General features: G+C 38.9%; 1 protein-coding gene across 13 annotated transcripts in view; it reads right to left on the minus strand.

Moving 5' to 3' along the window:
• RALGPS1 (Ral GEF with PH domain and SH3 binding motif 1) overlaps window positions 1-18,290 on the minus strand; it is a 120,283-nt gene that overhangs the window by 25,203 nt on the left and 76,790 nt on the right. For 12 of the 13 annotated variants that reach the window (XM_056352977.1, XM_056352987.1, XM_056352976.1 and 9 more), the window contains 2 exons: window positions 10,085-10,222; window positions 8,320-8,413 (listed from right to left, as the gene is read on the minus strand). In XM_056352977.1, the coding sequence (XP_056208952.1) occupies window positions 8,320-8,413; window positions 10,085-10,222 (232 nt within the window). The remainder of the gene's footprint in view (window positions 1-8,319; window positions 8,414-10,084; window positions 10,223-18,290) is intronic. The other variant, XM_056352988.1, reaches the window with a different exon arrangement.

Below are 18,290 nucleotides of genomic sequence, written 5' to 3' on the forward strand. Positions count from 1 at the left end.
TAACAAAAAAATTTTCTCAATAAAATTTGAAAGAAACTGAAGAAAGTAATTATTTTGGCAGTGGTTAGCAGGAATTTCACTTTGTTGGAAGTGCAGTTATTTATTTTGTGATCTAACAAAACAATATTTTTTTTTAAAGTAAATCACTACCTGTTAGATCCAAGAAAGAAACTGTGAGGGACATCTATGAAAACAGAAATGGAAATTGATATTTATACTCCCTACCAGTGTAAAACCTGAAGTTCATACAGTCTTTCACCTGGAAAAAAACCACCCTCCAAAAGTTAGTCAATTTAGATACAAACCTAATAGCAAACATTTTATTTCCTCTGTGCACAAAAAGTGAATTTATTCTGTTACCATGTAGAAATGTGCACTCAGAAATAGCTACTTGGAAATATTAGTTACTATGGCTTATAGAGAAGGAGCGTAAGTGGGTAGAGTGACCAACACTTAATAGTAAAAGAAGATAATCAGAAGAAAGTTAGAATATTATATGCCCCTCTGCCTCACTCCAAGTGTTTTATGGATGCACTCACTGTTGCCTTATCTCAGCACTCCAACACACGTCTTGATCTTCCAGTGCTTATGGCTTCTGCCACCTCTCAAGTTCATGCACTCTTGACATTCATGGGTCCTTTTTTCTGTACCAGTTTGACAAAAAAGTATGGAGGACTACAATGTTAAGTAAATTTTAATGGAGTAGGCAAAAACCCAAAGGAAATAACAGCTGTCATTGCACAGCATTAACATGTAAAAAAGTTGTGCAGGTTTCCAGCTGCAGCCCACAGTACACTGATGTACACAAACACCAGTGAAAGCATTTCTAACTGTAGAAAAAAACATGCAAAGGAGGGGGGGGGGGGTAACCTATCACATTCTAAAATACCATGTATGGCTTAAGTGTCACGTTCCTTACTACCTTGTCTTTCCTGTACACAGAGTTTTATGGGGAATACCTTCCGGTCCATTCTCCACAGTATTCACACATTGTCAACTATGTTTTAGAGTGAAGTTAGTTAACAAACCTATGGTTCCTTTTCATGTTTTAGCATTTCTGTTTTTCTGTTCTTTTAACTATCCAAAGTGATGTATTTCAAGTAGGTAATGAGCCACTCCTTTCCAGACTATCTCTTCTTTCTGTCAACATGATTTCTGTGACCAGGGAGTGGCAACATGCCTCCACTAGAAGCCAACAATGAGAAAGCTGCAGTAATGTAAGTCAGCGCACAATTCAGGTATTAATCATATGGGAATTTCTTTCAGTATGGAAAAATGGCACCCCCCCCCCCCCCCACCTTAATGAAGTTCTTCCCTGCAAATGGGGCCCTCCTGTGTGAATTTATCTTCCAAGACCAAACTCTTTCATGTTGGAAAAACAGCACAGGTGAAATACTGCCTATGGTATGTACAGAAGGGGAAGTGCCATGACCTGCTACCAGATTTAAGGCAAGAGCATCTGACAAAAGCAAGAAAGATCAACTTCCATCTAACTTGCACTATGCTATTTCTCTCTTTCTGTTTAAAACTATTCTTGTAAAGAAGACAAGGGGAAGGTAACAGCAGAAAGTAAGATCTAACACCTTTATGCTTTTAAAAGGCATGTATCTTTACACAAGATAGAAAGCACCTGTGGTGTGTGCTGCACTTAAAAAGTTCACTGACAAGTCACCAGTGAGTCTTCAGTACTGTAAAATGAGATTACATCACTCTTCATTGGTCAACTCTTTAGAAAATGTGAAGTTAGACACTGTTCCTTATCTGTTTGGTTATGTTAGAGTATACTCAGAGCTCGCAGCCCTTGCTAAGTCTCTGACAGTTTGGTCATTGACTTCAACAATGCCAGAAGTCTGCAATGTTTTCAAAGTGACAAAAACACAATTTAGCTGCTCAACTTAGGAAAATCCAGGATGCATTAAAAGAACAACAAATAAATATTAGCCTAAAATTGAGTTTTGGTAAATATAAAATACTTATGCTGATGTGTTTAACACAATATTTAAAATAAATGGTGAGAAAAGGGAATATGATCAGACAATGAGATGTCATTCCTGGACCAACCTTATTTCCTCCTCCCTCTCTCCCCAGAAGGCTGGAAACAATCAAACCCATTTTTATTTCAAAAGAAATTTACTGACATCAGTACAGTTTCAACCAGTCTTGGCTTGTTTGTCACCACCCAAACTCATTTTTGCAATTCCTCTGACACTGCATTTTCCACTGAGCACAGGTTAGATGCATGCACACACATGCTCGTCTGCTCTCACCTTGCCACATGTGTGTACAGTTATGCCAGCAGCATGAGCAATGTCTCCCAAGTAGCACTCACAGAGTCAGAATCTTTGGCCCCTCTGAGGTTTAGCGTGATACCATCAATAGGTCTGTGCAGACTTTGACCCCCAATGTGCTTATAACCAATGTTCATCATTCATATCCATCACATACCAAATTATATTCTCACAGCTCACTGTTGCCAATGATACCCACTAGTATTACTACAAGTAAAAAGCTACCTTTCTTCCAGCATGCCTAATAAACCACTCATTGCTCGTGAAGACACTCTTTTGTGTGTTTGCACCTGTATATGATCAGAACTTCATCTCAGAAGTCACTAAAATTGTCCAATATCACAGCACTGTCAGACATTATTTTTTTTTCAGGAATTCCTTGCAAAACCAAAATCCTTGTTTTACCACGGCGAGGAAACCTACTCTTAGTGCGAAGTCTAAGTGCTGACATGAAATTTCAACATTCCAAAATTATCCAGGAAGAGTTCAGCTAACAGACATGCCAGGATAAATCCTAGATACCAGCCTCAGAAACTGCCCATTAGAAATGGAAATTCCCAAACTGAGGAGTTAGTATTAACAACCTAAAGTGAAACAAAATTTAGAAGTAAGGTTTCTAGGAAAAAAAAAAATCCACCACAGAGATTTACTGAATAAACAAATGATCAATTTACCCTCAGGAATTAAGGCAAAGCTTTTAAAGAACAAGGCACAGGGGTAGTAACTGAAGGCTTCATTCCTGGATAGTAAAAAGATGACATAAACAATTTATTTTTCCTTTTTTAGAAGCCTGATACTAAAAATGTTTTCTGGAATGTGTTAGGGCTGGTATACTCTGCAAAGGAAACTGGACCTCTACCCAAACCTAGTCGTAAATAACACTCTGCTACTGAGTACCACCATATAGCTCATTTAAGAGTAACCTTCTCAATAAGCAGGAAAAGAAGAACCTAACATAATGCAGAAAATAAAATAGGTAGCCAGTCTTGAAGATTGCTTTTCTTCATGGGAGTATGCTGGCCATTGCAGGATGAAACTACTGCTAGGATAGTAAAGCTACTTTTACTCAGTTCACCTAATGTTAAGCAAGTGAATGAAGACACAGAATAGCCTCTCGTGAACAAGAAATTTAGCAGCTCCATGAGGAGGCTGAACAAAACTTATTCATCTTTCTTCAGACAAGGAAGATCTAAGTTGCAATAAAGCAGTGTGGTCCTCAAAGCTGTCACTCAGGGCATTTCTGACCAGCATTTGTGTACGATGCAAAAGGGGTCTGACATATCTGGACACTTTGAGCCTGTGTAGCACTTAAACAGTAAGTCCAACAGTTTTTGGAAGCTTCACTGTCCCTGAGAACATCCTGTGGATGAGGTAGCCAAGTTAAAACTATAGCTATTGGATCCATATGGCCACCGGAGCACTAGAAATCTCAGACTAACAGTGAAGGCTTCCCCCTACCCCTGCCTTCGACACCCATTCTTGGTGGAAAAGCTCCAGGGAGTATAGCTGCCTGGGAGGCCTATTTAAGATGGACTGTGGCCAAGGTTCACTGTCGTAAGTACTAATATTTTAAGCACCTGCCATACAATTCCTGTTACTGTAAGACTAAAAACACAACAGTACAGCTGGCACTTTTATAGCACCATCATTGTTAGGAGTCAGTATTATGTTGTGATTGCCTATTAATTTCTCTTGGACACTTGCAATAGGATTCTGACTATCTGAATCTAAATTTTAATTCATTTTTCTGCAAATCCTCTTACTAGTGTATGGTAATATCAGTGTCTTGCCTAATATGCTCTAAAGAACTGAATTGTATGTATAGATAGCAGCCTACAGAATGGGATTCCAATCCTGATTGTCCTGTCCAGGTAACACTGTAATACACATAATAGTCTTCAAACTGGCTTTATTAAAAGAACAACTTGCAGAGAACAGCAAGGCCAATTTAGACCAAGAACAACTATGGAGAATACCAGGCCTGACCTGATGATACCAAAAGGTCAGCAAAAATTTGTTTCAGAACTGCTGCAAGGCATGGCAGGTTAGGAAAGGATGTGGCACGGTGTCACGATGTTTGGCTAGCGCTGCCTGGCTCGGGGAAAACCTGCACACCTGGGCCAAGCACTCTGCGCAGATCACTGCTTACGTTGCTGGAAGAGGAAGAAGCTTCTGCAGCCGCTGCACCTTGGTGCCTCTGAAGCCCACTGTCTGCCAAGGATGCCCTGAGGTTAACGATCAGCAACACCTTTTGGGTATAACTGGAAGGAATCCTGATGCTTTAGGTCCTATTTTTGCCCCCTTAGTCTTGTAACTAGCAAATGTTACAATTTCTCGGTTTCTGCAGAGAACAGTATATGGGCTGAGCAAGAAAGATCTGTTATTTTTAGGCTATGACATCATTGTCAGGGGTTTTCTGGAGTGTTCCTACTTGCTGACAGGCACGAACCTAAAGCAAGCCATTGGATTGGCATAAAAAATTGTTGAGAAAAGCTCTGTTTATATAAAGGGGCTGCCAAATTTTCCTTTTCAGTGTAATTGAGGTTCTCATTTGGCAAAACGTGTGCTGGGATCCTGCCAAGTACATTTTAGGGCAACTATCTAAGCTTTTCTCTCTGACAGCCTGGTACTGAGATAGTTCTGTTCTCCCTGCCAAAGGTCAAGCATGCATCTCTTTAGAGTAGGCTAACGCTGTCCTGGCTCAAAAAGAGCAGTCACTGGAAAAAAGAGAGAGGAGATCCTTTCCCACTATAAAAACTTAGCAATCTTTGCCTTTTGAAGCGTTACAGTTTCTTCTGGCGTGGGACCAGAAAATGCTATGAAACTCAAGATGCATTAGGGAAAAGTGAGACGAAAATGTGAAATCAAATATTCAAAACTAAATCCAAAAACTTCTTATCAAATACAAAGGCTTGAAGAGGAATGAGAGTTCTTTTTAAGGTTAGTTGTGATGAGTTTGGATGAATACAAATTTTTAAATTACGAGCTTTATTCTGATGAAACAAACATGGTAGAAGAAGGTCACAGTTCTCCAGTGTACATAAACTGCAGCAACCTTACTAAGCTAAGACGCAAATCTTTCCCTCTGTTAAATATGTCTTGTGACTTCAGTTTTTCCTTGCCACAGTGAAGCCCAGAAAGAAAACTAAGTTTGATTGAAATATTCTCAAAAGTGACCAAATCAAAAGTACTAAACAATCTTTAAGATACAGCAAATATCTTCCAGCATTATCAGCAAGGTTGCTGCTAAAGTTAAAATTATTTTCAAATTTGATCTGGAATTACTCATGATTTGTAGTTTTTCCAAATACTATGTTATAGCATCACATACTTAGAGATAACACTTGTTTAATCTACAGTTCATGAAAGCTATTGTGTATATAACGTTAACATTATGCATCATCAGGGAACTCCTCCTAAAAAACGAACTAAGCAACATGACCCATTTCCTGAATCTAATCCAGGGGCTGTAAAGCCTATACTAAAACTACAATTCTCCTTTACAAATTACTACTCAGTTTAATTTTGCTCTGTTTGCGACTTCAATAAAGCATGGAAGTATGTAAGGAAATTTGTAAATAATGACCATTTGTTATATTTTAATACCAAGATTTACGTCTCGGACTACCCTTAACACAAGTCTTGGACTGCCTGACCTCAACACGCATCTGCTGCGCAGTGCATTCCTATTTGCGAAACACATACAATGTCATGAGCCTGAGAAAAGGAAGAACATACGCATTCTATCATTCGTACCCTGGCAGGAATTCTAATTCCATGAAGCAGATAAACTTTGCTACAAAAACATCACACAAACACATTCTTTTCTTCCAAGTAATTTTCCTACAGAAACATCACTATTCTTAGTATGCGTGATCAACCAGACACAAAAGCACAAACCTATCAAACCACAGGCAGGTGGGATCCCCTGCAGTGAACGACCCAATGCTGGTTCAGCTTCTGCTGCTGAAGGTTACCCTAAGCAAAGGGACAAATTCTGGACATTTTCTATTTGAAGTATGTCCTGATAATACTCAGTTCCAAAAGAATACCTCGTCTGAATGGTGTTACTTTTAGTATTCTTCTCTCAGGAAAAGCAAAGTTCCACACACATTTATCACAAGAATCCATACTGGCAGATCTGGCCAAGGAGCAGCACCGTATGCATGCTGCCCTGCCCACAGCTGAGTGGCACAGCGTTGGCCATTGGAGTTACCGCCAGCTGCAGCTATGTTCAAAATCAAAGAGAAAAGACAAATTGCTTGACTCATGCTATGCTCAAATGTTGGGTTTTGTCTCTGTTATCTTTTTCTCCTGAAGTGTCTCAGTACGATTTTGCATCTGTACGCCAGCAATATCAGCTATAATTGCAGCGAATGTAGAATGGTTAGGGCAGGGCATTCTTTACGCTTGTACATACACGACCCCACACTGGTAATATGCAGTCTTCTGATTCACTGAATCTGTTCTTTTCTTTTCACAAACGTTAACTGGTAGCCTTCAATTCATTAACTGATCAAGTTCTGACTTAAAATTATTTAATTATTTGTTTCACTACCTGATTAAGAAGCTGTTCCAGGCTTCCATTACTCTGCTAGTTAGGAACCACGTTTCAACATTTAGCTTAAACTTTTGTACTCATTTATCCTTGTGCTACCATTACAACTTAGTTTAAATTGCTCTTTACCCTCCCTATTTTCTATTTTCTCCCAATTGTGTTGATACAGAGCGACCATATTACCTAAACTTCTTTTCCAGGCTAAAGCCAAACCTACTTCTTTCATTTTGGTGTTACAAGACAGAATTTACTCACTTGATTGCACTAGCATTTTTTTAAACCCACCATAAGCATGGATAGCCAGAATTGCATACAGTACTCGACATAAGGTCTTACAAGTTCCTTTTGAAGCAGTATTAACAAATTTTTATAGCAACGCTGTATTTGATAGAGAGGGATGAATTTGTCTTTTTGTGCCTTTATCTCACTTCTGACACACATCTACTGATAAACACTATAAATTATTGTTAGAGTAAGTATGTAACATTTTGATTTTTGTGTCACTATCATTTTAGTCATCAGGCCATCTAATTCTTCCTTGTGATATCCAAATCGTATTCTATTTCCAAGAACCCTTCCAACACTGTTTCATTAGCATAGGGTCCAAGTACACACAAGTTCTGAGACCAATTTCTTAACTGAAGTATTTAATAAAATTGGTAACAAGACTGGTTTTAAGAAATTCATTAGCAATCCTGCTCTCCAAAACATATTCTAAAATCTTTCATAACACCGCTGTATTACTGAACATCTGGTTGCCTTAAATACTTTAAATTCTGTTCACCTAAATAGAGGTACTATATTTGTCAACAGCTAATTATACAGCATTGCATCAACCTTGGTTGAGTTATTTAAAACCTTGGCTGCTAGACCTATGATTTAATGTGCTAGTTCTTTCAGAATTATTGGACAGGGATTATCACCTCTTTTACTGGAGCACATTCAGATACTGACAAGTGCGCTCTACAGTGTCTATTGCACACCATTGTGTGGGTTAGCTCTTCTCCACTTCTGTAATCATTACTTTAACAAGCTTAAGCCCCCCAAACTGTCAGGTTCATACCTTATGTATCAGCTTATAAAAAATAGTTATTTGAAATTGGAAGATGTTTTTAATGTGTTATTTACAATAGCATAGAATCAATCCTGGACATGTTGGAGATGGCTTTAGGGTTTCGGAACAAAATTCCCAGAATATAACTATGATGTAACAGAATAAATACTCGATTTTCATCTGCTTTTAACTTTTACAAAGATATTTCATTTTGGAAATCTGGTTGGCATCGTAAAGGAAGACTGTCATTCTGGATTTTACTCAGGCATGCTGGTATTATCCGCTCCATTTCTAATATTAAGCACACCAGACAAACCCCAAAACATCTTCAGTCAATGGCCTTTTGTTCAATTCTTAATACCAGCCAAGTGATCTCTCCATTAAACTCCCCAAAACCTGCAGAACAGAACAGTACTTACTTGTAATTGTCATCTTCTACAAATTTCTGAAGTTCTTCAATGTAACGGACAGACTTCAAATACTTTTGCACATGGGGCAGAGTTGTAAGATGATCTGTGCAGTGTTCAAACAAACAAAAAAAGAACATTCACGTAATCCAAAATTAATTATTCTTTCAGGGTTTTATTCTGGTTCTTAAGGCTATCTTTGTGGAATCAGAGAATTTGAACCTTCTTAAAGAACCAATCAGGCAGAAGCATTACTTTGACTCTAAGATGTTACAGATTTGATTGAGCAAAAGTGATGCTCAGTTGTTGAAGAAAACACAGATGCATTTCATCATAATGAAAGTTAGTGGATTTTATTATATACTGTCTCACAGGTGGAAAAGAGTTACTTGCTGCAAACCCTGCTTGAATTTTGTGCTTACTGTTCTGCAGGAAATTGGAGCCTGCAGCCATGGCTGTTAGTGATTCTCATACAAACATGAAGTGACTTAAAAATTACAATGTTGAATGCCAAGACAGACAGACACTAAGTTCAGAATGACAGAAAATTTCTTTGGTGCCTGGTACAGGGACAGGAACATGCCTTGCAGCATCTAACAACTTTTATGCTCTTATAAAGACAACTGTTTTAAAGGCCCCTGTATTCCAGAATATTGTTTCTTCAAGGCCATATAATAATTTTCATTCTGATTTTAACAAAAGTACTCAAAATTAATGCACAGCAATGCTGGAAGATGCCAAAACTGTAAAAAGGAAAGGGTCAATGAAATAATGAGGCTTCTTTGTCAGTCAAAGTATTGTAAGACAAAATGAAACTTAAAATAACGAAGGTGACAGCTGAATAACCTAGCTATTCAGAATCCTGCACCGCTATGCCTAGTCCCTACCTTTAAATACTTTATAATACCAAAGCTGACAACAAAGGACAGGGGCTGGATACGTAGGCATCCACAAGTAACTTCTCACCTCGTTTTCTTACAATCTAATTTAAATTTTTTCCTGTTCAAAACTCTCCAAAACTGTAGCATTTAAATGTTCTGAATGTATTTAATTGCACAGCTGCTCTCAAGGTTTTCCAGCTTGTTTCATGTTTAAGCAATCAAAAGTCATGCTGTCAGCAACAGTACACCAAGTATTTGTCAAGACTCCAAAACCAGCACATTTTTTGACATAAGGCTTCACTAACAGGCTAGAATTGCATAACTGAATTTCGGAGTAAAATCTTGTTAAGAGAAAGAAGCAGCCCCCTCATGTTCCTCACTTCATCAACAAGTGAGGTATGTGGAAAAGCTTAACACACAATTTAACAACTGTTCTATAGACTGAAATATGTGGATTTTGTTTTGTAAACATATCATCAGGATGCTAACAATAAAATGCTAATGAAATTAACACATTCTGCACTCCAGAGACATCATATCTACTGTAAAGGAAAGGAAAGACATTAAGGTAATTCTCTCTGACTGCCTGGGATGGAAGTAGAATATAATCCAGATGCAATAGCTGTACTTGAAAGTATGTCATGTCCATACTTAGCATTAAACTCTGCACAACTTCTGTAAACAGCTTCTACAATTCAGGATACATGCTCATTTGCCTAATCTACTGATAAGATTGAAACTGCACGGAAGTGGAAGCCACATCATTTACTAGTGTTCAGTTCTACCAACGTTAGTCTCTTGTGTTGCCTTCACACAGGGCTGACACTGGCTTTCATAATGTTGTACTAAACTAAAATTTTAGTTAAGGCTTAATAGGTACAACAAGATTTACCAACCATAGTTACAGGAGACTTGCAGATCAGCTATTATTCGGAGAATATTGTTCATTTGATTGGATCTTTGTTCATTCTCCATAATGCTGCCTGAAGCGGGATATGCAGAATCAATGTAGATTAAATCCAAGAGATAAATTCCTGAAACAAACAAACCAATCAACGAATTGATCTAGTGTTTCAAACAGAAATGGCTGCATAATTTTTAACAAATACAACAGACAGCAGCTATTTAGCCCCACTGTGGTCTGGGCCCATTAAACAAAGGAGAGCTTGGGATCTGCATGTTGAAAAATGTCCTAATTAGTGCTTGAGTTTGCTAACACCTCTTAAAAAAGGACAGAAAAATTCTGCTCATGTGCACTTGTATAAGCTAACGTCAACTACAAGCAGTCTGCAGGACCGTAACAAGGACACTGAGAACAGAGCAACAGCTGCCACGAGCCGCTGATGGTGGCACGGGCAGCTGGCATGGAGCTGACGGCAGCCCAGCAGCCTGGGCCACGAGCCGAGTTCAGCACCGCAGCGCAGCACCTCCTGGGCACGGCCCTCCTCCCCGCACAGCCACTGCTGCGCCTCGGCTGGGGCTCCAGCCTGCGTCTGCCGCAAGACAACAGGAGATGATGTTTAGGTTTTGATTATGTCATGATTTAAAAAAACATAAAAGAAAAGGGGTTTATTTATGAATTCCTTAACTGAAAAAAATTGCAGTTATCTGCCTAGGACCGTATTTCTTAGTAAATACAGAAAGATGGTGATTACTGTAGTTGCTAAAAATGCCGATTGTTCTAATTTGTATTGCGCTTTTCCAAAGCACTGCCTGACAAGACAAAACTTCATTTTTGGTTGGTAAAGCAGCACATTATATACAGAAGTCACATGTGGCAAGACGTTAGCTACCATCACCATCAAAAATATACCTACATCCCACATTTGATAGGCAGGTATTTTGCAGATTTAGTCTCTGTTGTACAGTACTTTTACCTTCACAAATATCTAAGGAAGAAAAAGGCAGGCTTAAGGCTGAAACGATTTCATGATACAGTATAACATCTCTTGCGTAGTACCCAACTGCTTTTTATCAACACATGCCATTCAGTACTGCACATACCATTATGATTTGCAGCAGGCTTCTTTTACAGCCTAGAGCAGTTAGAGAGCAATCACAGCCCAAGGGGGTAGTACATAAAACGCACAACCATCGAGTCTGAGAACACTGAACCATCACCAAGATCGCCTAGGAAGTTTAACTCTGTAAAACTGAAAGGCAATTCTGCAACACAGTCTTGCAAGACTCATGAAAGCTACTATGAAAGCATAATGCAAGGCCCATCTATTTACTTCAGTAATGAACTGAATGCATTTAAATGAAGATGAGGAAGAGCAACACTTGCTCTTGTGAGGATACTTTAATCAGTTTTAGTATTTCAATTGTATGAATGCAGGGAAGGGGTACAGAGGCTATGAGCGTGTGTGTAAAATTAATTTATTTTAGGACTTCTAGCTATGCTCTCTGTTGATCAGGCCTTGGGTGCAGAACACGGGAAGGAACAAAGTCGTAATGCACAGTACTTAATCTCTTAGGGAAGTGGAACAGTTAGTCTGTTGAGGCAGAGTTACAACACACTTCATCTTCAGTGTGTCCTCAGCCACATGGGCACTCTGTGAATAAGACCTTCTGAAATAAGTGAGGGCAATCACCGTATAAAGGAGACTTGCTGCCCTTTTGCCTCTTCATGGAGCCATGCGACAGCCAGAGATACCCAAACCAGACAATACAAAGAAGAAAGTGCAGCTTCATCCATTCTTAACTTAGGTTTTACTTTTTTTTTATTAAAAAAAAATCTCATAACTGCACGCTTAATCTGCAGGAAATACGAAATGCTTGAATTTGTAATCAATTACCTCTGAATGCAGGTTTACACACAATTTATACAAAATTTACACAAACACAAAGCCACTGCCAGTAGTGATAAATAAGAATGAAGTGGATGCAACCTAAATACTGTAATACCACTTACAGTTGAAATCTTTCCTGTAGAGTCTTCAGTTTTCTAACTTCTACTGATAAACTGAAGTGCAGATCAGATTTTGTGGGATGTGCATTTCAAAGAGGAAACCACAGTTTACACAGTGAACTTGGAGCAAAATATAACTAAGTTTATCAGGACTAAATCGATCTTTTTGCATCACAAAATTTAATGATTCTGTATGAGATAAAAAAAGAAACAGAACAAAGCCAAACCCCCTCTGTACAACAATGTGTGTCACTCGCTGTGATTCTATTAAGCACTCCAGACAGCATGAAAGCTTGTGCCCAGAGAGGCAGCTCAAAGCACTAGTCCTTTATCTGATTTTTGCATATCATACAGAGACAACTGCAAGCTAAGGGCAGGGACACATTCATCAAATTTTTTGAGTTGACACAAACATGGTCAAACTAAATTCTGTAGCTACATATTATGTACCTGTTTTGAGACAAGGCTCTATTAAGGTCCACTCTTATCAGCTCCTTTCTCTGGGTGTCTTGAAATCTTACAGCTATCGATGTTGAACATTAGTTAGCAACAGATCATGTTCCATCCAAGAAGAGTTTTAAAAACAAGCAAGTAGAAATATTCTAATCCTCTGTTAGATCTGAAATAGAATCATTCTGAAACTATGCTGTAAAGTTTCTGTTGAGCTGGAATCCATTGGGAACAAACAGCACACGGCAATGGTAACATGTGAGCCCTTCACACTGCTTTTTCAACGTTTCACCTTACCCTTCAATTCACATATTCTTCCAATAGTTCAGTAACAGCACTGGATATGCTTTCTGACACCTGTCACAATAAAGTAAGATTTATACTTTTCAATTCCTATGAACTATGGAAAAATGTCTTAAAACATCACAGAACACAAACGTTAACTAAAATACTAGAATTGCTGTGAATAGTGTCACAGAAGTCTGACTTGACATCCACATCCTCCCCAAACATCCCACAGAACACCTTCCTCCAAATCACGGAAGAAATCACAACCAAACTAAAAGCTCTAAAAGCCCAAACACAGTAGTGTGATCCCAGAAAGCTAACCTGATGTAAGTCTTGGGTTTATGCAGGGTTTTTTGGTGTGAATTCAACTGCTAGTAGAAGAGAAGTAGATTAAAGAAACAGAACACCATACTAATCCTTTATGTATGTGTTAGGGACTGGATCAAGAAGTGTGCTTTATGTGTTTGCAAACCACCTTATGTATTAGGAGTTACTAAGTGATCTGTGGAAGATACTCTTTTACTATTAGCTATATACAAATATTAATTGTTTCAGATAAAAATCAGTATTTCCTGTGAGTGATAACTTTGCTCTTTCTGGACTAATCAGATACAATGATTTTTTAAACATACCCTGAATTACCCAAATTAAAGTTCTATCCCAATAACTTCTTTTTTTCTTCCTACTATTATTAGTTCACATACATAACTCCTTTTCTGATCTTGGTCTGCAAAGAAGGTGGGTGAAATTTATCTCATCATTCTTGTTTTCTGAGTTTTAACGTTTGTAAAAAACTCTCTAATACTTTTTTATAGCAGTGCAATGGTATTTTTTTAGAGAAGAACTAGAATCTTAGGATTCCAATCGGTGGCACTTTATGCACACTTTGTGCTGGCATTAGTCATCATCACAGGGTCACTTTGGTCAGAAGGTACGTCCAGAGGTCAATCTAGTCCAATCTCCTGCTCAAAGCAGGGCTACCTCGAAGCTGGAAAAGGTTGCTAAGAGCCTTATAAGTTTAGGGATGGAGACTCTCTGACCAACTTAGGTCGAATGCTCCTTAGCCATTCTAACAGTAGTTTTTCTTGTTCGTGTCCAGTTCTAATATCCAATGTTTATTGCCTCTTGTCCTTTTTCTGGGCACCTCTGAGAAGAATATGACCTGTCTTCTTTATAAGCCACCCCTCCCTGACAACAGAATGAGGTAATGATAATGAATTTGACCCACAGGTCTGGAGAAGTGTCCCTCACTTTGCAACCAAATAAAATTAGAAGACTAACAAATGGGAAATCCTATTGCACAGAAGTAAATGCACTAACACACTCTCAGGCACAAATGAAAGATTTCTCATCTGAGTAATGGGTGAAATCTAGAACCTGACACAGATTCTTCTACAGCATTAAATTACCAGTTTAATAAACTGAGTAAGAACAAAAACATTGCACGTTTTAAACAACAACACAAACCAGAAACTTAAATCAGCTTTATAAAAGCTTTTCAAGAAGAAAAGGGTAAGCCAGCCTGAGGACTTGAGATGCACTCACATTTCTGGCTTTTCAGCAAATTCATTAGCAGGCAGATGTAACCAACCTACTACCCAAATTTGCTGGCATAAGAGCACAGCGCTACCAGTATCTTCGATCGTTCACTGTTGTGTCAACCAAGAAATTCCTCAGGAACACAAGATAAAATGTCAGTTCTGTAGGAGAACTGTGCTGTGACTCGCAGGAGCAGCGCAGCATTTCAGTGCAGCTCACAGAAATGGGCAGGACAGTCTCAGACACAGCATCTGCCATGAGGCTCTGCAGGGAGGATGGAACCTGACACATTTTATCCTTTCCAAAAACAACCACAGCTTTTCAGGAACACCTTTTTACCATTTATAAAAGTGCTGAGTACAAAAGCATTGCAAGTTTATAGTTGTTACTCCAGTTCAGAAAATAGATTAAAAAGATGTTTTTAGTTCATCTTAAGTTAGTGAGCACCCCAGAATAAAATACCCATTAGAGAAAAGATTTTTGTGTAAGCGTATTTTGCTCAGACTGCAAGGTATTACAGATTGTCCAAGTCCTGGGACTTGCATTACCAGTACTCGATTGCCAAGAAGTCTCAGAAACTTGACATTCCTGTGCTATTTGCTCTTCCACCTCTGCCGAAGCCAGCCTGAAGCTCCTAATGTGTAAATCCTAAATACTTTCCTTGGACAATATAATTCCTATTTCCAGGCTTGAGAAGGAGGGTTAGTAAATGCAGTATCTTTTGAAAGCATTAATGATATACAGATTAAACACTTTTCATAAGTCAGTATTCAGAAAAATCACTATAAAATGACATGCAGTAGAAAAAGCAAGCATCATGTGCATCTTTGCCTAGTTAAATGCTACTATTTTTTGGCTCTGTGATTTAGTTAAAAAGCAAACAACATAATCTCCTAGCCTCCGATGTCATTCATGAAACTCTCACTGACCTCAGTGGTCCTGGAAGGGAAACCCTTTATGAATGCAGAGAGAAAATGCTGTACAAGATGTACTGAGCCTGCTGTGAACGCTGTATTCAGACAGACTGAATAGAAATCACTGTACGTGTTCCATTCAGGGATACTGCAGCTATTGCTAGAGTGTATCAAGAATATTAATCTCAGTCTGATTTTCTTTAAATTAGGGCTGCTCAAACATCTAGGGTCAGCTAAAAGGCAGACTTTGATTTAATGTATTCCTAAACTATTCTATGAGCTGTGCAGGGAAGTCAGTGCTTCTTTGTTGCATAACGAAGGAACATTCTTTTGAGCAGGAAAATAACTTGTGCAGCATAAAAATCTACCATATTTCCACATTAGATTTTCCACAGTGCTTTTTGAGCATGTTTATAATTAACGACTCTGGCTCCGCCCCATGTTTTCTTGCCCTGCCTTCAGAAAAACACTCTTAGTTTCAGGAAAATAGCTAGCTGGCTCACTTTCACTCTCCTAGCTTTAGAACAGTGAATTTTCTCAATAAAATCCAGCTATTAAACCAACAGGAAATGCAACTATGCTAGTCAACTGCAATTTTTTAAAAGGGAAGGAAAGCCACTATGATAAAACGCATACAGCACACCTAAGCAACACACTCCTGAGAGAATTTCAGTAAGCTTATATTAGTTACTGATAATAATCAGATCTCTGGAAGTGTAGTAAGTTTGTGCAGTGAAAACAAATTATTTTCTCCTGGTAGTAAGTATGCCTCAAACTTACTCAGATAAAACCAAAATAAAACAAAACACTGGAAATAAGATTTCCATCTGGGAAAACAGAAATACTTTCCTGAAAAGAAAATGTTCTTATGTGTTCTCTAGTAATGTCTCATTACTATCATGTAGAGCTATAAGTTACAGACCACCAGCAACAGTCTAGCAAATTTAAGAAAAGTCATGTGGCTTCCAAAGGTTTTCTTCTTTACAGCTTATGGAAAAAAAAGACAGGCCTGGCAGTTTTGTTAGATTTTAATAAGTACTGAGTATATGCATGAGCAAAACCTCATTCACATGTTCAGTATACCCCATACTTCACTATCACCTAAGTTTTATAGCTAAGATTCAGTCTTGCCATGGAATTTTGCGTATCTGAAGTGCTGTCTGGAAGATCTCCATTAATGTTTCTGCTCCGAGACTGAGGAAATCTCTTGCAAGACTTCTCACTAGAGCTGTGCCTGCTATGTATCTGCTTCTTCAGCTCTCCACCACCTTGACAAATAAGTGGCTCACTGGGTGACACTGGGTTATGTCCAGCTTAGCCAGGCTGCAAGTGCGTACCTAATGTCTTTATAGTTTTTAGCCCATTCATTTATGCATTCTGGAAAATCCTACTGCTTAGGGAGGAATAGGTGAAGAAATGATGTGAACTGGCACTGAAAAATCACGAAACGGACCCAGAGGCAGCGACAAGCAAGAACAAACTGTTCATTCTGAGCTGTGAACGCTTTGCTAGGAAACCACGAGCCCATGACTGAGCTGTCCCTCGACCTGCCTCCAACCTGTGCATCTGGACCAGGAATGAACCTTTCAGACCCACTGACATGGTAGGTAGGTAGCACAGAGGGTGCTGCAGTGTTCAAAGGCAATTTGATAAACCCACCAAAACCAAACAGGATGTTTGGTCCTTGTAAAGAAGTGGAATAGAGTTGGATTAACAACATATAAGCAAAACGGAAATTCCAGACACACTGGAGTGAAAACAAAGAAAAAAGATACTTAGAAATCAGGTCAAGTTTTACAGTCTAGTTTAACTTCCTTCACTAGCCCAGACCAGTCCTTTAAAAATTGTCTTCCCGTATTAAAAATGCTCTCTCTTGAAGAAGCAATCTCTCTCTCTCATAGCTATGCGTACAGATTATAAAGACAAGGGTCCTCTGCCTCAGACTATCTTAATGCTTTTAGCTGAAGAGCAACTTGGGGCATTTACTGCTTTCTCCCCCGAAAGTACTTACTAAAAGCCATCCTGAATTTTTCCTCATTTCCATCTCTAGAGAGACAGAACTGCGTATCATTAGAAGTTACGTCTATTTTGCGTAACTCTGTTATTTGTTCTGTTTTCTAACAAAAACAGCCTCCATTTTTGTAATCTGCACTAGTAGTTTGGGGTTCTGGACCCATGGATTAAGTATGCTGATATGCTGCTGCTTCTCTCAGCTACAATAATATCCCAAGCCAAAAGATGGGTGATATTTGAAGGAAGAGGGAGTGACTGAGTTTGCTTTCTGTGTATGCTTTGAGTACAGCTCTATTAACTTTCCACATCCCAGTCTCAGATTTTAGGGGATGAACAACAACCACCCAAAGACCAACCCTTACTTTCAGCTCCTCTGAACTTACCTGTTGCAAAGGGCCCAACCATACTGGGGCCGCTTCAGCTGTCACCCAACACACAAGTTACTAACTCCTACACGCTGCCAGCACAGACCAGGCACCCCACACACCAGAATGAAAGAATGAACCCTGATTTCCCCAGTACGAGGATGGCTCTGTAGCAGTCCAATGCCGAGTAAAACCAGACTGAACCACCCAAGATTTCTCCATGACCTGGAGATCTTACCTAGATTTCGAATTCACATTGCTGCTCTTCACTGTCCCCTCTTATCAAGCGGCACATCAAAATGTAGTTAAAGACTCTAAAAAATTCTACTTGCTCAGAGCCTCTATGCTGCAATATGCCTCAAGGCAGCCTCGTTCAAGACTAGATTCTGGCTATTTTGAGCAAGTTTGCAGATATTCTCATTGATATCAAGGATGTAAACACCCTTCCCATCTGTATCAGTAGTCATAGGCATTTCTTCCAGACAAACAGTAAATCTTCCAGGACAATATATGGATGAGGACCGATGAGATACACAAGCAACAAAATGGATGGGGGTGTGTGGGTTAGCATAGCTCTTGTCAATTCCAAATAAAAGTGCAAGGAAATGGGCTTTTTGTGGGT

Source organism: Falco biarmicus, chromosome 9, assembly GCF_023638135.1.
Source record: "Falco biarmicus isolate bFalBia1 chromosome 9, bFalBia1.pri, whole genome shotgun sequence".
Lineage (NCBI taxonomy): Eukaryota > Metazoa > Chordata > Aves > Falconiformes > Falconidae > Falco > Falco biarmicus.